At 35.6% G+C, this 23,600-nt stretch overlaps 1 protein-coding gene across 4 annotated transcripts in view; it reads left to right on the plus strand.

The window, feature by feature from the left end:
• LOC109457487 (signal recognition particle subunit SRP54) overlaps nt 1–23,600 on the plus strand; it is a 69,197-nt gene that overhangs the window by 31,920 nt on the left and 13,677 nt on the right. For 2 of the 4 annotated variants that reach the window (XM_019750441.2, XM_074328140.1), the window contains 5 exons: nt 3,272–3,345; nt 3,557–3,665; nt 7,210–7,380; nt 10,194–10,289; nt 11,168–12,703. In XM_019750441.2, the coding sequence (XP_019606000.1) occupies nt 3,272–3,345; nt 3,557–3,665; nt 7,210–7,380; nt 10,194–10,289; nt 11,168–11,259 (542 nt within the window). In that variant the 3' untranslated portion in view covers nt 11,260–12,703. Of the gene's footprint in view, nt 1–3,271; nt 3,346–3,556; nt 3,666–7,209; nt 7,381–10,193; nt 10,290–11,167; nt 12,704–18,623; nt 18,888–23,600 lie in introns of those variants that run through there. The other 2 variants (XM_074328141.1, XM_019750460.2) reach the window with 2 other exon arrangements.

The raw sequence follows: 23,600 nt of genomic DNA on the forward strand, positions 1-23,600 counted from the left end.
TTTTTCACTCCACATGACGATCACTCAATGTGAGAGTATATCATTGCAATTCAGAGCTCTGGTTCTTAAATGTAACATATAACTTTCCCAAATTAACCTCAATTTCCTTATCTATAAAAAGTAGATAATACTAAGTATCTTCATAGAGTTGTGAAGATTAAATTATCTGATGTATGTAAAACATCCAGCACATCAGAAACTTTCAGTATATTGGTATTGACCATTTCTGTTTTGCTCAAAAAGATGATATTCATTAACTTTCATGGCCACACACTCTCTTGCGTCTTTGCTTCTTCTCACTCATCTAGTTAGGTACCTTTGTCTTTACCTCTCTCTTCAGTGTTGCTGTTTTTTAGGGATCATTCTAGGCCATCTTTTGGATCTTCTATAGGCACTTCAAATTCAGTGTATCCTTATCTTCCCATCCCTGCCTCCCACCCCATTGTTATCATCAATGAATGATAACATCTTCTCTTTTTGCTTGTCAGAAACTTGGGTGTTCTCACTGATACACTAACAAAATGGTCTTTCTGAAGTGCAAATCTGATCCCATTGTTAAAATCTTTTCAGCAGCTTACCCTTGCCTTAGAACGTTTTAAAATGACTGCCACATCTTCCACATCATGTTCTGACACTGTTAGCATTCCATGTGCCAGTCACGCTGAATTTCTCTGTTTCTCAGATGGACACTGCTGTCTGCCACCTCTGAGCCTTTGCCGTTCCTAGTCTCTTTGCCTGTTAGACAGGCATCCTCTCTTCTTTCTCCTGCCCACCTCTTCCCTCAGCCAAACTGGCTAACTCAAACTTCAGGTCTCTCTCGAAATGCCCTTCAGGGACATTTTACCTACTTCCTAGGCTTAGAACCCTCTGCTGTTTGTTTACATTGCACCCTGTAATGGTTGTATTATTCATCACAATTATTCCATGTCTGTCTTCCCTGCTTGAAGATGAAAGGTTTCATAACTGTGTTTTTCATCTTTTATGTTTGCACTACCTAGCTCAGTTTCTTTAGTAAGTATTTGTTGAATGAATGAATCTATCCTTGATTGCCTGATTCTTTGCCCCTGCCTTCCACTATCTTAACTAGCCCTACTACTGCTTCCATTACCACACGAAACTGGGTAATATATTCCTAGTCAATCTATTTTCCGACTCCTGGGTCACTCCTTATGTCTCTGCATTTTGCTTCTACTCCTAACATTCTACTCCTATCTGAGGCCACCAAGAGCCTCCTGATTTCTAAATGTAGTGACTTTTCTTTTTCCCTGGGTCCCAGTATTTAAAATGTTACCTGCCTTTTCTGTTTCAAACTCTTCACTTGTATTGCATGACAGTTGATTTCCTACATTATAGCTTCAATCGTCACTTCTGTGTAATGGCCTAATATGTGTTTCAGCTTTAATCTTCTCTACCACAGTTGAATTCTGCATTTCTAGCTGCCTGCTATGACATTTCTTTTTTTGTTTCTTATTGTGCTGCCACTTCAAATTCAGAATGCCTGAGCAGGGGCTGTAGGCACAGTACAGCCTTTAGGGAAACTGGAACCTGATTTGCTTACACTCCTCCAGTCCTGTCCTACTTTCATGTCTCTTCTCATGTTTTTGTTTGCAAAAAAGCAAAACTTCTACACTTTTCTTTGCTTTATCTTCGTATGTTTATTTTCATAAAAGATCTAAGTGGCCTAAATACTTTTCTCTAAATTCACAAATTTCACACACACATATTCTAATAATTCTGGTATGTTGCTCTCTAATTTGAATTTTCTCTGATCAATCTACCTATGCAACGTCTCCTAACTTTTACATGTCTTCCTGATTTGATTGCTCTATAATAAAGATGCCATTTATGATAATGTTTTTCAGTTGGTCTGTATTTTCTTATTTTACAATGCATTTCAGAATATACTAAAATAAATAGTATGAATTTTTTTTATTATGGTAGTGCAGTTCTTCCAGTCTGTTCTTCTAAAAGTGACATCTTCTTTATCAGGTTTAACTGCTAAACCCAGAATCAGTGTCTTTCAACCATCATCAATAACTTATTCTGCTTCTTGCCCCATTTTTGAAACATATTGCTATCTTCCACTGCAGTCTTTCCTCCCTCTAACACATGACTGTTTTCTGGTATTTTTTAGCAGCATATTTCAAACATGCAGAACAGTATAGAAAATAGTAAATACCTGTTCACCAGTAAGTTCAGTCAGTTCTTGACATTTTCCCAAACCTGTGTTAGTTATTTTTGAGGGAATAAAACACTGCAGAACAATTAAAATCACCTGTGTACCCCCTTTCCTCTCTTCCCATTTACCTCCTGGCTTCCTCCAAAATAGGCACCATTTTAAATTTATTGTCGTCCCATGCGTGGATTTTATCATTTTTAAATGCATATATCCATAAATAAAGCAGCATTATCCAAAAAAAAAAAAAAAAAAAGAATTCAGAATGCCTAAAACCAAATACGTTTTCCATTTATATCTTTAAGACATAAACAGAAAGTATTCTTTCTCCCTTGTCTTGTTAATTCTGTGTATTTTTTAAATTGAAGTTAATTTACATACAATAAAATGCTCGGATTATTCCATCAATTTTGACAACTGTACAATAATCCACACTCCATCAGGAAACAGAGCATTTCTAGAAAGTTTGCTTGTTCCCTTTCCCAGTAAATGCTTTATATTACAGGAATCCTAGAATACGTCCTTTTTCCCCCGTCTGGCTTCTTTCACTCAGCATAATATTTTTATGTTCATCCATGTAGATATATTTACCTGTATAGCCTGTCCTTTTATTGCTGAGCAGTATTTCATCCACAGTCTATCTATTTTCCAGTTTATGGACAGCTAAGCTGTTTAAGAAACTCCAAACAATCTTCTAAAGTGTTTCTGCCATTTTATGTTCTCACCAACAATGCATAAGAGTTCTGCTTGACTCACATCTTTAACTTTTGGTGTTGTGATGCTTTTTAATTTTAGTCATCGTAGTGGGTATAGTTTGCCTTGTTTTCAATTTTCTTGTGTATTTGTTCCATTTTCGCTGATAGACTCTAAGCTATCTTATAACTCTGATAGACTCTAGGATAGGATCTGTGTGTCTGTATATTCTTCACTGTGTTTATCCTATAATCTTGCACATAGTAACTGCTCAGTACACTTTTTTTCATTGGACATTTTGAAGTGTGCTTCAAGATGAACCCATAATTAAGGAAAAGATCAGTTTTATGAAATAAAATGTGCATTCTCTAATATATCTGAATCATTTGTGTTCTATTTCAGGTCAGTTTACGTTGCGAGACATGTATGAACAATTTCAAAATATCATGAAAATGGGCCCCTTCAGTCAGATCTTGGTTAGTTATCCTACATTTTTATTTTTATTACTTTTGTTTTTCTGTTAAAATTTCTAAGAACAGATGCGCTTGCTTTAATTATTTTTAATATTTGGGTAAAAACAGAAAGTTTAAAAACTCGTCCGTATTAAAGCCAATAGTTAAATGTGAACATTCTGAACAGTTAATTTCAAGCCATTGTTGATTTTATGTTTAAATATATCTGTTTTAGGGGATGATCCCAGGTTTTGGCACAGATTTTATGAGCAAAGGAAATGAACAGGAGTCAATGGCAAGGCTAAAGAAATTAATGACAATAATGGATAGTATGAATGATCAAGGTAAGATGGTAGGTAACTTGACTTAGAGGACAATGTTTGACTATCAGCAAAGTGATAGTATCACTATGGTCTTGTGGACAAGATGGGGACAAACTTAGACTGAAAGATTTTTTTAGGTAGAGTTGTAGCTCCTTGAAAGCTCTTACTCAAAGGGTTATGATTATTAGATTGACTTTATCATCGAGAGAAATGTCTAATACAGTGCTTCTCCAAATGAGTCCCATGTAAAGAACACTAGTTCTTCATGATGTTGGTAGAGATAACTTCTTAAAAGGGTAGTTTTGTAGTCAAATAAATTTGGTGGAACACTGGGTTAGGAAAAAACTAAGCTTATTTATTGTAAGTCTCCTCAGAGCTCTAATATGCTAACGTGAAGTGGGATGTGTAAGACGGATAGTCTAAGCAATGCTCACAAACTTATTAGGCTCTGAAACTCATTGTTCCTGCTCAGAAGTACACTGCTCTAATCATTCTTCTGATTTTTAATTTTCTTTTCTTTTCCATCTATGATTCATGTTTTGTGGTCTCTACCACTTTCCTGAGCTCTAGGTTTTCATAGTAACCCAAATAAAATTGTGTCTTTCTTATCTCTATATCTTGACCACTGCAGAAAGTTTTGCATGTAGAATTAATAATTGCAGCCATGTGTAGAGTATTTACTCTGTCCTAGGCACTGTCCTGAGCACTTTACATGTATTAACCCACTTAATCTTCACAATAATTCTTACGGGACAATTCTGGGGTCAAAATCTATTATTATCTAGCTTTTACAGATTAGGAAACTGAGATAGAGGGAAGGTGAGTAATTTCCTCCAGGTCACTAGCTAGAGAGGGGATAGGCTGGGCTTTGAACTCAGGCATTGTGGCTCGAGGGTCTACACTCTGGATCACCTTCTCTCTAGGTGCTCACTAAATGGTGGACAGACATCTCTATTTACATGTTTGAAAGTTTTCTGAGGCACATCAGATCCAAAATGTAGTGCTTCTCCCTTGGTGAGTGACACTTCCATCTATCTATTCAGTCAGCCAAGCTAGAAACTGGGATAAACTTAGATTTGTATCCTTGCTGATTTTCTGTCTAGTAGTTCTGTTGATTATGGAAATGGAGGTATTACAGTGCCTAACTTTTCTCCTTTCAGTTGTGTCAATTTTGCTTCATGTATTTTGAAGCTCTTTTGTTGAGTGCATACAAATTTAGAATTATGTCTTCTTGGTGAATTGACCCTTTTATCATTAAGTATGTTAATGTCCTCCTTAGTCCCTGATCTACTTTATCTGATATTAATACAGCCCTTATAGCTTTCTTTTAGTTTTTTGCATTGTGTATCTTTTTCCATCCTTTTACTTTTAACCTACCTATATCATATTTGAAGTGAGTTTCGTGTCAAGAGCATGTTTTTTCTTTTACTACATTTTGATAATCTCTTAACTGATATATTGTTCCTGTATTAGAATATAGTTCTGCCATTTTATAATTCTGTTTGTTCCCTTGGATTTTTGTTGTTTTGCTGTCTCTTTTCCACTTGCCTGTAGGTTATTTGAACATTATTTTAATGTACCTATAGTGTTTTTGAGTATATCTCTGAATAGTTTTCTTAGTGGTTGCTCTAGGTATTACAATGTACATACATATTTAATTTATCACGATCTACTTGTATCAGTATTTTACCACTTCCAAGTGGAATACAGAAGCCTTAACGTCACCTTAGAAGTATGAATACTACTTGCTAAATATTTCTCAGATATTGCCTCTTTGCCTCTGTATTCCCTGCATTCGTTCACACACTCATCATTTCTTAACCTGGATTGCTATAGTAGCCTCCTAACATTTCCCTTTCTCTTTATTCACCCTCTTTTTAATCTTTCTTCCTCATTGCCACAAGAATGGTCTTTTCAAACATAACACTTCTAGGGTCAAAATCTCTCAGTGGCCCTTTATTGTCTTCATGACGAATTCCAAACTCCTAAGCTTGGCATACAAGTTCTATTATCACCTTATCCTTACCTACTTTTGCAGCTTCTTAAATCTCCCAGCTCTTATCCATGTGTGGTTCCTTTTGCACAAAACTTTTAATTTGTTCTTAGGAATTAATGTTCTGCTTCCTAGAATGCCCTGGCTCCTTTCTTTTCTTTACTTAACTCATACTTGTCCTTCAGGACTACTCAATTAAAGAGGAACTGCCAGCATGGAGTCTTTCCTGACTTCCCTCTTTAAATTTTGTCTCCTTTTGTTTGCTATTTGCTTAACTCTATCATATTGCTTACCATGATGTACTGTTAATTAGATTATCTTCTTTCACTCCTTTTGAGCTTGGAAGGAATATGATACACATTTCCTAAATATTTTATAGTAAAGATGTGGATTAAAAGCTGCATTTATGAAATGGATTTAGAGGTTTTATGGACTACAGGCTTATAATGAGACAATTTTGTCTTTATTTGTATTGCATTGGTAATCAGACTTCACCTGGATTTTAGTTCACTTCTGGCCAATATGCTTAGAAAGCATAGACAAATTAGAAGTTGTATTTAGGAAATCTAGATGATAAATGAGGTTCTAAACCATGTTATAAGAAGAACAGATGTTGGATATTTGTTACCCAAATTCACATTGTTGAGAAAATTGTTGAGAAAATTCACAGGTGACACATGGCTCTTAAATTTTTGAGAGCCTTATTCTTTGTGCTGGGCAAAAAGACATCTATGCACAATAGAAAGATGTGCCAGGCAAACATTTCGTTTTAATATGTGAAAAGATTTTCCATAATTACAGGTATAATAGAATGGCATAGATGTCCTTATTTTAGATAGTGGGTTACCTCTTCTGAGTATATTAAGACCGAGGCTAGATTACCATTTATTGGGGCGATGTTGCAGAGGGAATGCAAACACGATAGAAATTTTGACTAAAGGCCATCCTGTTTCTGAGAATGTATGTAACTAACACCAGAAGAAATTCACCTCATATTCAAAGAGTTACCAAAACACTGGAGGGAATTAACTCATTCTTTATGTTACAGAAAGGATTAAAATACTAGTAATTAGTGTATTATAGGAAATATAACAATTGTTTTGTTGATTATCGGTAGAACTACCTACTTCTGCTTGCTTACATGCCTGAAAATTTGATTTAAAGGTTAATAGTTATTTAAAGCTGAGGTGAGCACTTTTGTTCTTTTTGGAAATATACCTTTTACCTCTGGTATATGCTTTGAGGAGTAGTTGGATATGAGATATAGAAAGGATAGACATGGGTTTTCAGAATGTTCTATTTTAAATGTAATATTCTATTTTACTTACACTGTAGGGTGAGTACTTGTATTTTTATTTTTTATAGCTCATGAATATTGTAAACATTATTTTGAATATATTTCATATTTAATTTTTAAAAATCAGGCAAACATGGCAGATGATAACATTTGTTAAATCTGATGGTGGTTTGACCATGATATTTGTTTTTCTGTGTGTAAGGTATTTGCACATAACTGCTTTGATAATGTATGTTAATTGTATGTAAGTGAAAGTAATTGACCCTTGCCTGCAGAACTTGATAGTACGGATGGTGCCAAGGTTTTTAGTAAACAACCGGGAAGAATCCAAAGAGTAGCAAGAGGATCAGGTGTGTCAACAAGAGATGTTCAAGAACTTTTGACACAATATACCAAATTTGCACAGATGGTAAAAAAGATGGGCGGTATCAAAGGACTTTTCAAAGGTAAGAAAAATAAGCTTATCATTAGTTAACACTCTGAAAGGAAAGTTGAGAAACTGAAAATTAAAACCAAGAAGTACTGCCAGTCTTAGAAAATATAGTGCTGAATTTCTCATTATATTTAAGTACTTCTGGGATTTATAATGTGAGCTGTGATTTATCTGTTTTCAGATTCAAGGTAATAAACACTTATTTTTAAAAACAAACTTAATGACTTTTGAAGATACGATATATAATCAGAGAAAATTTAGAGAATATAAGGAAGTATAAGAAAAAAATTTAAAACACCCATTACCTTTACTCCTCAGATAATCCCATAGATCCTATTGCAGATAGCATTTAATAATAACTAGTGTTTTCTTCTGATACTTCGTCACTATTTTCCATATATTGTCAAATATTCTTCAAAATGTAACTTTTAACCACTGACTACTATTCCATTTGAGCATGTATATTTGTTTAATGCAGTGCTTCTTTGTTGGATATGTAGGTTGATTCACCTGTTTCTATGTCAATATTCATTCTTGTATCAGTTTCTATGCCATCTTCCATGAGGCTAGGGGGTTTGTCTCTTTGATCAGAAACATAGTTGATGCTGAATATTATAATTGTGTAAGAATTTAATGTTTCTAATTTAATGTTCAAATGTTTTTTCAATGTGTGTTTTTTAGGTTACTACTGAAGTGTAACATGTCTGTGCATTTACTGGTTTGAATTTCCTTTGTGACTCACCTCTTAGGTTCCTTCTTTATCTATTTCATTTTTCCCCCTTACTGCTTTGTAGTAATTCTTTAAAGTCCTTGGTTTATGTCTGCAAATATTTTCCCCAGCTTTTCTCTTGCCTTTTATTTTTATTTATATTTTTTAATGAACAGAAATTTCATTTTTAATGTAGCCAAGGCTATTTATCATTTCCTTTGATTTTTTTTTTATGCTCATAAAAGTTTTCCCCATGTTGATACAATAATAGCTATATTTTCTTCTACTTGGTTTGGTTTTATTCCTTAGGTTTTGCTTTTGTTCCATCTGGAATTTATTTTGCTATGTATTGTGCAAGGTAAAAAGATAAGTTTGTTTTTCCAAAGAGTTAATCAACTGTCCCAGCCATCTCTTAATTTTTTCTGTATTATAAATACTACTAAAGTGAATTTATTATTTCAAAGAATAATGATTAAGCGGGCTCCAAAGAAGAACAGTACCACTGAATAGCTTTCTTAAAAAAATGAGTATTTACAGAAGTTCTTATCACCTTTTGTCTTTTATACTTTTCTTATTTTCCTTGCTTGCTATGTCCTACTTTTTATGACAAGGGAAAAAATGAGACAGACATGTTTAAAACTGGTTATAATTTCTAATATCACAGGCTATTTCAGATAGTTATTAATAAACAAGTTATGTCAGTTTAACATCTTTCCCAGATTACCCTAACTATTCCCCACACACACACCCTTCCTCCTTCTCTCCCTCTCTTCCTTCCTTCCTTCCTTCCTTCTTCCCTCCCTCCCTCCCTCTCTTTCTCTCCCTTTCTTTCCTTCTTTCCTTCTTTCCTTCTTTCCTTCTTTCCTTCCTTCCTTCCTTCCTTCCTTCCTTCCTTCCTTCCTTCCTTCCTTCCTTCCTTCCTTCCTTTCTTTCTTTCTTTCTTTCTCTTATTTTTCTTTTATTTTTCAACTGCGGTTGTCATACAATATTATATTAGTCTCAGGTGTACAACATAGTGAGACCCTGACTATTCTTGATAGAACTACTGCAGATCCATCAGTCAGATCTCATCCAAGCATTGATTACTCAATAAAGGCACAACCAAAATGAAATGATCAGTGGATATGGGGCACATCCTTGCCACACCAAACTCCTAATATTTTTTTAGAAGTTTTAAATTCTCAGAAACAAACTCTTATGACAAGTCACCAACGAACATAGAATTCACATCTTACAGAGATTTAATTATTCACAGATTTCATCATATGTTTTATAAAAAACATATCTTTCATTTATAGTTCTTTAATTCATTCCAATTAGCCAGCTCTGATCAAAGAATCAGGGGAAGCTTTGTTTTTCATTTTCATAAATGTTCCTGAGAAGTGTCAGAGTTAATGTGCCTATGAAATAAATAATTCTGCCGAAGCAGTTCTACTTATTCATTGTTGTTACTTCTATCTCTTTTACTTCCTGTCTTTTCAGCACAGCAGCTATCTTCTGAAGGAATACTCTTGTCAGTTCTGCCCTAGCGTGCATCCCTTTCGTTCGTTGCCTGTTTTACTGTGGAATTTGGACTGTGTGGAAATTCATTGATAAATGGAGTTAGATTATTTGTCTTTCTAGTCTCTGAAGCTTTTTGCTACTTTTAATAGCTTTTTAGATATGTACAAATTTTCAAGTTCTCTCAGACTCATTCTTTCATATTCTCTTACCAGTAATCCAGTCTCTTTCCCGATTAACCCAAAGCTATAAACAGTTAGTTTTTTGTTCAGCATTCTCCCATATCGGAAAAAGCATTAAAAATTATTGTTATTGCTTACTATTAATAGCCACTGGATACAGTTTTGCTTGTAATGGCTCATTCACAGGTATAACTAAAAGTATTAAGAAAAATCTTAGCCCTTAAGTAAGTCCCTTAATACAGAATTTTACTTGTTCTTTCTCAAAAATATGTAATTGAGATAAAAGATTAGAAAAGACTATGTACAAATAGAAATAATTGTGTTAGAATAAGATTATAGGTGATTTTTTTCTGTTTATTGACTCAATTCATTAAACTTTCTATGACCCTGATTATATTACGTTCTATATTGACTCAAAACCGTTTTTATTTTCAGGTGGTGACATGTCTAAGAATGTGAGCCAGTCACAGATGGCAAAATTGAATCAACAAATGGCCAAAATGATGGATCCAAGAGTTCTTCATCACATGGGTAAATACAAAGTTGTCAGTTGCTAATACACAGTTTAATTTATAAGGGTTGAGGTTTAATAAGCCTTCTGTTGTGAGATTATGAAAATCTGTTCAACAGATGTGTGATTTGAGGGAAATGGCCATCTGACTTCTAAGTTGAATGGTTGTAATAGTGCTATTAAGCTGAGGTTTTATTCACCCCTCTGCTGCCATCTGTGTGATTTTTTTCAGGAAGCTACTTAATCATCTTTTGTTCATGCTTATTTTGGTGACCTTTTACCGTAGTTTAGAATCTGGATATTTTCAATGATGAGACTTTGAAACTATATAAGCATTTTGAAATCTAGTTCCACTTTTACTATGTAATCTCTGAAAAGTTCCTTAAACTTTCTGAATTTCACTTTCCCCTTCTTTAAAATCACAGATAATATCTCATCAGGAAATTGTGACAATAAAATGAGCTAATAAATATGAAAGCATTTGGTACAGTGCTGGGCGTAAAGTAGATGTTCAGTAAATGGTGAATTTTTTCTGTAAGTCCTATTAAATAACTTCCCACCCTTCCAAACTGATTACTGCTTACAAGACTTTCCTGGACATCCCAGAAAATACTTTTTTTGTTTAGATTTTTTGACTCTGTACTGTGTAACAGGTACTGTTCTAGATCTTTTCATGTATTATCTCATTTATTTCTCATAACTTGATGAGGTAGGTTCTTTATTGTCTTTTATAGATGAGGATACTGGTGAATATAAAATTTTGAATTAGTATGTTCTTTAAGGCTGATGACCAAATTGCAGTCAGAACCCAGTATATTTTTTGGAAGTTAAAATACTAGACAAAAGTAACAAATGTTTCAAGTTCTACTATAATTATCTGATTTTACTTTCATTCTAGGTGGTATGGCAGGACTTCAGTCAATGATGAGGCAGTTTCAACAGGGCGCTGCTGGCAATATGAAAGGCATGATGGGATTCAATAATATGTAAAGAAGATGCCTTAATATAAACTGACTCAGTTGATTACATTATTTGCTGAGACCTCAGAGTTTCCCTCCTTTTTGCAAACAGGGAAAAAAGTATTTTTCTTGCCTGTTTTGCCCTTTCTTTATCTTTTCACCTTTTCCTCTTCCTTTTCTTTTTCCTCCTTCCTTCTTCCCTCCTGCCCTCTCAAATAAGGGAAGAATGTATGGTTTTTGTGGAAATCATTATATTTTTGCTTTAGATTTTCTTCTGTTAGTTTTTGCCATCGTAACACTTCTTAAGTTAAACAAATCATGATGTAAAATTTTAGTACTTAAAAGTTTTTAATTGTTTCAAAGGCCAAGCATTACATTTGTAAACAGTCCTGGTCAGTAGTTACATGATGTCTCAATAAAAGTGCTGTAAAATAAACTTCAAAGTCATTATAAGTTAAGAGGTTGTTAACTTTCTTTATGGTTTCAAATTATCAGTGTATCACATTAAAGGGCAGACAGAAAAACCAATAGCACTATGTCATTTAAAACTATCCCTAGAAGCAAGTATGCCTTTAACGGGAAATACGGTAGAGTTACCTACCTATTAGGGATTTTTGTTTAATTTAGAATAACTAAGATAATGTTGCCATAGAAAATCTTAGCTCTGCCATTTAAATTGAAATTGTGAATTTGGTTACAGTTCATACAATATGTTTTGTATATAACTTGCATTTTTTACCTCATATTTTTGAAGCCTTAATGGCAATACTTGATTTTTTTTGAAAAGCCAATTTTGTTCTGTTTCTTACATACCAAAAATCTGCTTGAAGAAATTGATATGCTTTGATGATAATAGATAACATATAGATCTCCTAATGGAAAAATAATTGCAAATATTAGCCTGTTACTGTTACATATTAAAAATAATGGGAACATAACAAGGTTGATCTGGTTGTTGTTTACTTTGGATTGCTGCACAGTTCATTTAGAACAATGGCTTTTAAATAAGATATGGAATTAATTTAAAATACTAAAATAATTATGCCTATTATTGACATCGTAATGATAAAAGATGTAGTGCAGCAGTGTATTTTCGACTAGGATGAATTTGCTGATCTACAGTAAAGGATTCATTTGTAGTAAATGGAGAGAGTGAAAGAAATAGCTAGTTTTTATAGTATTTTTTATGACTCAAGTGTTTTAAGAAGGTCTCATAAATCAAAGTATCTTTAGAAAATAATTACATGAAGAATGCAACTGATTTTCTTGTTTACTTGGGCAAAGATGTTATATCCCACTAAGTTATTTTCACCAGTTAAAAACTAGAATATTCTTATAGGACATTGTATACCCTGTAAAAATGATGTATCATGTGTTCTGCAGAAATGTCATTGTAAGGTCCAGCTACAGAAATTTGACAATAGAGAAAATATTGTTCGTCAAATTAGTTTCTAATTAAAATGCATACCACCTTTTCTGGGCATGGATTTTTGTGATTTTTATCTTCAAGGCTCCACTTTTGACTTTTGACAGGGAAAGGAAGTCTCACTCATTTCCTTTTGTGGATTCAGGCATTGTTTTTTGTATCTTTGTGTCTGATGCAAATTATATTTTTCAGAAGCAAAAATAACTGTGGCAAAGGACAACTAAGGTATAGACACGTAGTTCAGCTTTCATTTCTCTTTCCTCTTCTGTAAAATAAGGGAATTAGAGATGCTGTCTAAAATTTTGATTCCATTAATTCCTCAATCTGGCATCTTTAGTTACAAAAGCCATTCTTCTGTTCTCAGTTTGTATTAAGGTACTGATTTTTGACGGCGTAAGTACTATATACCAAAGTCAAATTCTTTAATAAGTTGAACAAATTTCCTGTGTGTTTCACTATTAAAATTGGTTCTTTGGCTTTTTGTTATCTGTTATATTTCCAGCTTAGACCACTAGGTAGATCTAATATACAGCATTGGATTCTTCCTGAATTTTATATTGTTACTTAAATACGTACAAACATAAAACTAAGTATATAATTCCTTAAGCTTACAATGCATATGTAATTATAGAACAAAAAGACATAAAAAATAATTATAAAAAAACTACAATACCAAGAAAGGGCAAATTAACAATGTGATGTAACGGGTGTCCACGTTCTCCTAGGAATAAATTTGCTGGCATGTCAGATAGGTGTATGTATGTATGTATGTGTGCACAATGATTGCAATTTTATGGAGGATTTTTTTGGAAAAAAGTACTTTTCATCATGTAGTAAAAGTGATTTTAAAGTATGTTATATATACCATTACTTTATTCAAATAAATACAGGATATAGTAATGTGAGAAGTCCTAAATTTACTAGAACTGAAGTCTCATCAAGCATATTAATATAGGTAAAATTAATATAATATTAATACCTCATGTCAGTGAATGTTGGTTTACTTTTTAGACCATTCTAAAAAGTAAGCCAAAAGTATATTATGGTTTACTTTTTAGAATGAAAGGTCTAAAAAGTAAACCTAATATAAAATAAAATTGAATTTGTTTTACAGGTAGCTCTAGTACATATAAATAGGGTTTCCAGGTGGGAATTCCCGCCCCTTCTCAGGAATTTTTTTTTTTGCTTTTCTGTTCCCAAATCCCAAGAAAAGTTGGTTGGGAAATCGGGAAAATTGGCTCCTTGAACCCAAGTGGTTGGCAGTATTGGCCGTCACTTTGTGGAAACGATTCATTGTGACGAACAGAAAACAGTTTATAACTTGGGATTCGGGAACAGGAAAGTGAAAAAAATTCCAACGTGTGGGAATTCCCACCTGGAAATCCTACATATAAACAAGTATTTCAGTAAAAAATGGAACAAAGCATTTAAATGTGAAGGAATTTCAAGTTGATGCATGTGTATTCAGAAAAGCAAGTAATTTATATTTGAATACGAAGAGCAACCAAGAGATTTGAATAAGTTCTAATAAAAACTATGTCAGTGAGAACCATGGCTAAATCAATGTAAATAGTTTTGGTCTTTCTTAAAATCTAGCCATGATTATTAATAAAGCCAAATAAGTTATATACAAAATGAGAAAGCCATCATCACAGCTCAGAGTTAGATGATTCTGTTCATTACTGGCATTTACTGGATTAGAAACTGAGTCACCTTAAAAATTCTGCTCTAAATTCCAATTACCATGTTCTGAACATTAAGCCATTGCATTACTATTGAACCTAATACCTTCTTTGCTTTTGAGCCATAAATTACAGGAATTGATGAATTTATGTCAAGTGTTGGGGGATTCATTTAAATTTTACTTCTAGATCAGTCGTATAGTCTGTGGCTTGTTATTTTTGTAAAGTAGTTATTGATACATGAAATTTTGCTATCATAGTTTTTTTCCCACTTTGTCATTAGTGGTAGGTAATGATTTGTGCTCAGTGTTGAGTAGTTGCTAACCCATGACTCTAGGCCCTCTCCCTCTCCCTGGACCGCTTATCTATAATCCAGGCATATTGAATACAAGGTAATTTTCGGATACTTTTAAAGTGAAAATAGACCTTATAAACTGGTAATTATGGCACATTTCCTTTGACAGAATTAATGTAATGCCACACAAGTTGTTTGGAGTTTGGCATGTATGTGCTACTGTTTGCAATTCTCATTTTGTCTTCATTTGAAATCATCATTTGAGGAGCATATTGTATGTTTTTTAAAGTGTTCTCTCCTTAGCCTAAAACAATGCATTTCTCGGTAGCAGTTGGATGATAAGTGGAAAAACAGTCAAATTACACAACAGTACCTGCTTGTGAGTGGGATAATTCAGATGAGCCTGACACTAAGAAAATCGCCGACTTTTCACCTGAGACTCCTCTTACACTGCTGCATAAAGGCTTTTCCTTCTCATGGGAAACAGAAGGGACTAATATCCTGTGACTGTCGTCTATTTTTCTTAAGCAACATATGCCAAAGTTTTGTGAGCCTCTTTTCAGAGAAAGGTCCCATATCTTCATCAAGGGAGGAGAATGTGTAATGTATATATTTGGAGTCATGCTTGCTTGCTTTTTAAATGATTTTTAAATAGAATTAGGGAAATATGCTCCTCATTGGCTCAAAAGAGGTAAGAGTTATTACTGGACATATTGACAGGCCCATAATTTCTGACTTTGGGAAATCAATTAAGGGGTTCAGAATTTCATTTATGGCAGAAGTGGTGCAAGAAATATCTGTCTGTTTCTTGACACTCCATTTGATAGGAGATGGAGTATGAAAACCTTCAGTTAATGAGTATACCTTGATTTTTTTTGCCATTTCCTTCTTGTGTTAAAAGATACATGGATGATCTTGCCCTGAGATGAAAGGCATCCTTACTTGTGGAAATCCTCCTTATATCTTTATACTTGGTTTTTAGATTATTATCAGAAGACCCCCGTAGGTACAGACTTCAGATGAAGATGCACGGTCCTCAACATTGAGAATATTGTGTTTTGGCATAGTGTATAAAGAAACTAATATTTTATGACTAATACCATATAAAAAATTCTGGTAGTTGAATATCAATAGTATAGTCTTGTGACACACACACAAAAAAATCTGACCAAATTTCATTTAAAACAAATGTGTTCACAGAATCAAATAAAACAAGTTCACTGGGCATTTTCATTTGTTTCTTAACACCTAGGGCCTTAAGTTTACAAATGGCTATCTCGTAATAACACTTCAAAAAATACACACATTTTACTAATTTCCATCCAAATCTTTCCAAATATCACACTCACCTTTTGTCTAAGAATTTGCTGCCCTCCTAATACCCCATTTTTTGACATTTTCATTTTCAGAGTGGCTAAGAGGATAGGCTCTAGAATCAGACTGCCTGAGTTTGAATCCTTGCTCTGCTTATCAGCTTTGTCCTTGAACAAGTTACTTAACCTCTTTAAACCTTTTTTTGCTTATCTGAAAATGTTGGTAATTGCAATAGTATCTCAGAACTGTGAGAAAGAGAAAATACAAGGAAAACCCTTAGTAGCACAGTACCTGGTATATTGGGCTCCATAAGTGAAGCCACTACTGTTATTTAACAATTTATGCTTAAAATCAACCTAATGTGGATTTTTAATTTTACCACCTTATTCTTGTGCATCAATGATGATGAAAATATATCCCCCTATTTGTGGAATGGGATAACCTTGAAAATATTCTCTACTAAAATATTTATGTAGCTACTGTGTTTCCCTGAAAATAAGACCTAACCGGACCATCAGCTCTAATGCATCTTTTGGTGCAAAAGTTTACATAAGATCCGGTCTTATTTTAATATAAGACCCGGTAATATAATATAATAATATAATATAATATAATATAATATAATATAATATAATATAATACTGGGTCTTATATTAATGTTTGCTCCAAGAGATGCATTAGAGCTGATGGTCCGGCTAGGTCTTATTTTCGGGGAAACAGTATGTCAAAACTAGAAGAAAGTCTTGTTTTTTATTTGATGGCCATTCCTGGTTATTGAATCTTATTCAGCTTTGTTTTCCCAGCCTTTCACAGAAATTGATCCTAATTTACCTTTTTTTAGCTCTGTATGTATCATTAAATGATAAATTTAGACCACATTTATGCTTTCAAGTACATACCTGAATTTATTTTTTTGTCATAGTGATATAACTTATACTACAAAGTGAAAGAAGGAAAGTTTTGGTATGTCGCTTTGTTGCCCACTTTTAGTTGACCTATGACAGTCTGGAAATAATGACAAAAATGTAAATGCCCAAACTAAAACCATTAGAATTGCTATGCTTTTCTGTTGCTGAGTTGTTTGTTTGTAATAGACTGCTCTTCAATTGCATATTTGTGTTAAAAATAACTTCTGAGAAAATACTTCCAGTTCATGTTGGAATGTGACTTGCATTTCAAATTTTCAGTAAACAAAGAAATGTACTTATAAACCATGAAAATTAGTTCTGCTTCAGTGAAAATTGTAATTTGATGTTTAATTGCCAATTTTCAAAATAAAATCATGCATTTATAAACATTCCACAAATTTTTAATAACAAAGATTGTTGATTACCCTCTTGCCAGTAAGAGGAAAGGGATTTTGAATACATGTAATGTAAACTATCTTGTTTATGAAGGCCAATTCATGAAGTCTTTAACAATTGGCTCTTTATTTTTGTTTTCAATTTATTGCAGTTTGTTTTGTCATTTTGGACAGACTCAACGCCTGGCTAATGCCACTAGACAGCATCAGATTATGTTACTAAAACTTGTTTACCTCAGCAACAAGCTAATTTTGTTAGCAATAGATTATGAATTTCCAACCAATGTTTAAAATGTAGATGGTTTTCAAATGATCAACTTTTATTTTTAAGGTTTTTAGTTTTTTAGAATATCAAAGTTATAGCAGGATGGAAAGTATACGGATGGAGTAAGGAAAAAGAACTTTTGCACAGGAGAGAAAGGAATATTTAAGGTTGTAGGGGTGTCCGTGTGCTGGCTGCTCGCTATGCTGAATAACATACACTAGGACATAACTTTGGGGAGCATTTCTGAATTTTGCCTGGCATGAAAATGGAATTTAAAGTATCAAATGAACCCCACCCCGCCTGCCGTGGCTGAAGTAATGTATTTTATTTTTGACATTTACAATTCGTGAAACCTTTCATACTAAAACTAAAATTAAAAAAACATTTACTTGGTAATGCCCCAACTAGTCTAGTGCAGTAATCACTACAATCATGAACTTTTTAATTTGGTTGATGAACAGTGGGGAAAATGGGAAAAGTCTGGGATGCCTCCTCTAACCACCACACACGTGCCCCTAAAACAGATTATCAACTATCCCTCACATTGTTAAAATGGAAGCTTGCTGTTGCCCTTTGCTCTCCTTCAAGTCTCCCTTAACTTTTTCTAGCTATATTTATTTCAGACTAATGTAAGCAAAAATTCACCTTCGAGGCTCTTATTTCAAGGCTATTTGGCTAGCCTGTCATTCAGGTTAGGAATGGAATATGTAGCATGAGCCACGCATTTTCAGCAACCATATCTCAGCACAAGCCTTTGAAGACTAACAACCATGCAGCTGTTCTCATTTCACAAGTGCAGTAAAAACCCATGTCTGGGGGAGAGGTTGCCCAGGATGCAGCTGGTGAGTGGCTGCGCCGACATCCACAGTTAGGCTCCAGGTACAGGTACGAGGCATGACATCACTGGTGATGCCAGGCGGCGGCCCGGCGAGCTCCAGACGCGGACCGGGAGCGGTACTGCAAACGGCCCGCCCCGCCCCGTCACGCGAGAGCCGGTAGTAGTGCCTCCTAGGCTGCGGTCAGCCGAGTCCCGGGTGCCGAGCCCCGCGGGCGAGGCTCCGGTCGGCCCCGCCCCTCGACCAGGCTCCGCCCCCAGGCCCGCCCCGCTCCTGGCGCTGTGGCCTGTCAGGGCGTGGCGCTAGACCGGCGCTGCGGGTGAGTCCCACTGGACCGCCCGCGAGCTCTGACCACAACTGGGCAGGGAGGCGGAGGATGGAAGTGGGCTTATCGGCCATTACGTTCTATCTCGCCAGCACCAGCAGCCCTGTGGCGGCGACAACGATGGACCGGGAGTCAGTGAGCCGTGCGGAAGGAGAAGCGGCCGCCGCCTCGGGAGCTGCAGCCGCCGCGGCGTTCAGGGAACCAGAGCGGCAGGTAGGTGAGGCCGCCGAAGGCGGCGGCGGCGCCGCGGCTCAGGCGGGGAGAGCCTCGCCTAGCCAGCTGCCCTTTTGGTCTGTCGGCCTTCCTCCGAGAAGGCCGCCCGCCGGAGGTGCATTTCGGGGTTTCTCCTCAGAATCCTCGCCTCGGCTCAGACACTGGCTTGGAGAAAGGGTCCCCTGACCAACCCCTCCCCTGGCAGCGCCGCAGACTCTCAGGGGCGGCCTCAGGTTTCTACGGGTGATATTCCAGCCTCGGGTCTGCGAACGAGAGAAGGCAGGCGTGTCCCCGAAAGGTGGCCTTCGTGACTGGAAGCCAGGTGACACCGGCTTCATTCACTTCTCAGTCTCTCCTGTGTGAGCGCCTGACCTGGCATCTGGCCTTTTCTTAGCTAATGGCCAAGAAGTGCTAAGTGTGTACAGGCGTTTTCACATGATCCTTATAACTTCTGCGGGAGGTGACGAAGGCGCAGAGCTGCGCTGTCCCATAGAACTATAATGCGAACCCCACTTTACGTTCTACATTTTCTAGTAGCCACATTAAAAAAGTAAAAAAATTAATTTTAATATTCTGTTTAACCCAATTTATCACAAAATGAACATGTAACATGAAGTGAAATAATTTTAGTATTGTATTTTACCCAATGTGTCAAGAACATGTCAACATGTAATTAACATGAAAGTTATCAGTGAGATATTTTACATTTTCTTCTGGGTACCAGTCTTTGAAATCCTGCATGCATTTACACCTACTGCACATCTCAGTGTGAACTGGTCACATTGCAACTGAGCGTGAGCCACATGTGGCTAGTGGTTCCTGTTTTGTACAACATGAGTTTGGAGAGTTGGGTAAGGTTTGAGGTTTGTTTTGTTTTGGATTTGGGAGTGTAAAGTAGTTGTTTAGGATCTTAGGCCAAGTAAAACTAATGAAGAAATTGCTTTAACTGAAACCAGCTCAGGTGTATACCATTTCTGCCGTAAAAACCTCAAGTTGCTCCTGTGTGGAAATCTTCCCACCCTCATTGAGAATTAAGCTTTTTCAGTAACTTCATTTTTGAGAGTTAACTTCTTGAATGTTAGTGAGACATTTCCCCCAAACTACACGTTCCCAGAGAATGGCACCGGAATATGAGTATAGCTTTTATAAGGTATAGTTTGCATTAAAAACTTTGCCACATACTAGTCTTTATATGGAATTTCTTGGGTGTTTTGTTTTTCTACTTAAGACAGAGGACTGTAACGTCCAGAAGGAATTTACTGGTAATGCTAATTGATTAGGAAGCCACTTTTTGCTTCAGTTGAGACCTATTGTAGACAGGTAGACTTGAACTGAACCTTTTTAAAAAGTCCACAGTGCTTGATGTAGGTATTTTCCATTTGATTTTTCCCTTTGTTACTATAATCATTTTCATCACTACTTAAGCTTTGAATCTAATAGCAAAGTAAACATACCTGTACTGATTTACCAGATAAATATGTGAAGAGAGTCTGTTTGTTGTGGCTTTGTGATTTTATGTTATTTTCATATTCTTGGTTAAAAAATAATAAATGTTGAGCAGTAAAGAAAGCTCTAGAGCAAAAAAAGAAAAAAAATCGTAGGAATCCCCCCCATTACCTGTTCTTCACATTCACATTCTCCAAAAGTAACTAAGTTTCTGGTATAGCCTTTCGGGGATTTCCTATGCATATTATAATCTTTCTTGTTAAACACAAATGGGTTCATACAGTACAAACTTTTTATAACTCTCCCTTCCTGTTCTCTCTTTCACATTCCTGAAGCAGAAACACCTCTGGGAACCCCGGCTCTATGAGTAGTGGTTTTACCACAGTAGGAGGGAAGAAGGCAGTGAGGTGGAGACTTGGATGGAAGGAGAGGCTGCTGTCCTGTACTCCTTGATCAGTTTGTCAAAACTGAGAAATCCCAAGTGCCACGTAGGGAAGGGAGTAAGAGATAGGAGCTTGGGTCAGTGTTTAGAATTAGGCCTCAAACCAGGCCATCCAGCAGCTTCTCTGACTAGACTTTTAACCATAATGTCAGCCTCAATATTATTAAAGGAGTTAAAATTTCACTACTACGCATTCATTTACGGTATTTATTTAGCACCTCTGCTGCCAAGTACTTACGATGTGCCAGGAGCTGTAAGTATAGGCTAAAGAATATAGCAAAGAAGGATACACACTGTGCCTACTCCTATGTTGCTAACCACCTAGTTGGGGAAAGTGACACACAATAAATCCCAAGTATAGTACATGTTTTAAAGAAGTTCTGGGTGCTCTGGAGTATATAAAAAGAAAATTGCCATGAAAAACAGGTGCTGAGGAACAAGATAAGCAGAATTACAGACTGGTTAACCATAAAATGTAATAAAATGTTAACTGACATTGCATCTCATAATTTCCTGGTGTTAGAAAACTCTTTTCAGATTTCTGGAGTTTGTTAAAATGGAATTTGTATAATTGACAGTAAGAATTTTATTTGCAGGTTTACTGTTGATCTGTAAAATGAAACGTTTGCAAAATTCAGGGAATAACTTTCATTTATAGTTGTTGGAAATTTTTTACCAAATTACTTTCTGATTGGTTTTGCCCATCAATACCTCCCTTAAGTGACTCGCCCACACCACCCCTCAAGTAGAGTTGGAATCACATATCATAGATTGTCTTTCACAGATTTTTTACTTGCCAGTCTGGTTCCTTCAGATGAGGGGTTGACAAATGATAACGTATGAGTATGGGCCAGATCCCACCAACCACCAGTTTATATAAAGTTTTATTGGAACAAAGCCATGCCCATTCATTATGTATTGTCCATGGCTGCTTTTGCAGATTTCAGTAGTTGTGACAGACACTATCCTTGCAAAGCCTAAAATATTTGCTTTCTGGCTTTTACAGAAAAAATTTGCTCACTTCTGCTTAAGATGATAAAACGTGGGTTTTACTGTATCAAAAAATTAATATTAAAATTTAAAAAGAAAGTCCTTAAATAAAAGTCCCTTTAATAAAAATCTATATGAAATGTGACGATTGGAGCAAATAAAATCCATTTTTAATTACATATTATGTATAGAGAATATTACTCAAAGTTCTGTTTATACTCAACTAACTGGTATTGTAATGAAAACTAGGAATCGTGTTTCAGCCTTTGCTTTTGTAGATTAAAAAAAAACAAACAAACTTTTAGAATATAGCCAAGAGTCAGAGTTAATGGAGACAGTAGCTAAGTTTATACTAGTTGTCATGACCGAACCAGAATGTTTTGATTTATTGAAGTTGTTTAAGGAAGGTAAAGTAGTTGAGTCAATGAGAGACACCCCTTCTACTTTGTGTCTTAGAAAATAAAAATTAAGCCAGAGAGACTGCTAGAGGTAGCAGTGAAAAGCTTCTTCTGACCTGATGGGAGTGGGATGGGGGTGGAATGGGGCATGGTGATGTGCTGTGAAAGGTCTCAGCTCTATTCACTGCTTTGGTATCAGATCCATCCAGCTAGTATTGCAACTGGAGATCTAAACTAGCTCCTCTGACTTTCCCTTGCCTATAAGGGGATCCAGAAAGTCATGATCCAAAAGGAGACATTGATGTCAGGACAACCATAAACCAAATCTTATGTCAAGGGGAAAAATGAGATTGGATAGGAATGGTTCACGGTGCCTAGGGATTAGGGATAGAAGAAGGGTGGCCTGGGTGGGCCATATATTGTCCATTTTGTTTATGGACACAGTAAATGGGCTGTAATGGAATTTAAATGTTATTAGAATTCTATAGAATACGTATTATAGTTTTAAAATTCATAAACTTTTTACTCGTTATTAATGGCTGGGGTTTGTTTGAACCCTCAGGACAGTCTAATGAAAGTTGTGGATTTTGTTTCTTTCAGGTTAATCCATAGATAGCCCATGCTGTCAAGATTTTTATGATCTCAGTTTGCTGTATAGCAGTTATAGTTGCTGTCAGTAATGACCACATGTGTAATGGAACAATGCATGTGTTCTTTGGGTTGGATATACTTGATTCAAATCCTGGGTAATGACTAAACTTAGCTTTGGGAAGTGAAGGGCGCAGAAGAACCATATCTACTTTCTAAGAAGGAACTTAGAGGATTAAGAGGAAACAATGCATAAAAATAAAGTTACTTATACTTGCATAACTAGGCAATTCTAGTTCACTATTTTTATCAGTACAATCCCATACCTGAACATGTAATTTAAAGTATTTTCCTAGTGGTTGAACAACAATCATGGATTTAAATTATGCTAAGTCATATCTACACGTGTAAGAATCTGTATACAGGATAAAATTTTTGAACTTTGGACTATCCTAGAGAATCTCACTGACATGGATTCTAATCATGACAGTCCTATAGTCCTGCATCATTTTGCTTTGGTTTAGTTTTAAAATTGTACCAGGGATACATGAACATATTCTCATTACAAAAACAAAACAAAATAAACAACAAAATACCAAAATGAATAGAAAGCCCCCTTGACCACTACCTTACCTTTACCTACTTCTCTGTTTTCGTACCTAACCCCAGGGGTCCCCACTGTTGCCAGATTATTTTTCACAATTATTTGTACTGTGCCATCTCGAAATCTTCAGGTAAGACGACTCAATGAAGGCTTTGTTAGGTGTTTAAACTTGAGACAAGATGACAGGGAAGAGAAGCTCTTCATCCTCTCCCACAGTATGCACGTGCTCTGAGTTTGGCACATGG

Source organism: Rhinolophus sinicus, linkage group LG03, assembly GCF_036562045.2.
Source record: "Rhinolophus sinicus isolate RSC01 linkage group LG03, ASM3656204v1, whole genome shotgun sequence".
Taxonomy (NCBI): Eukaryota; Metazoa; Chordata; class Mammalia; order Chiroptera; family Rhinolophidae; genus Rhinolophus; species Rhinolophus sinicus.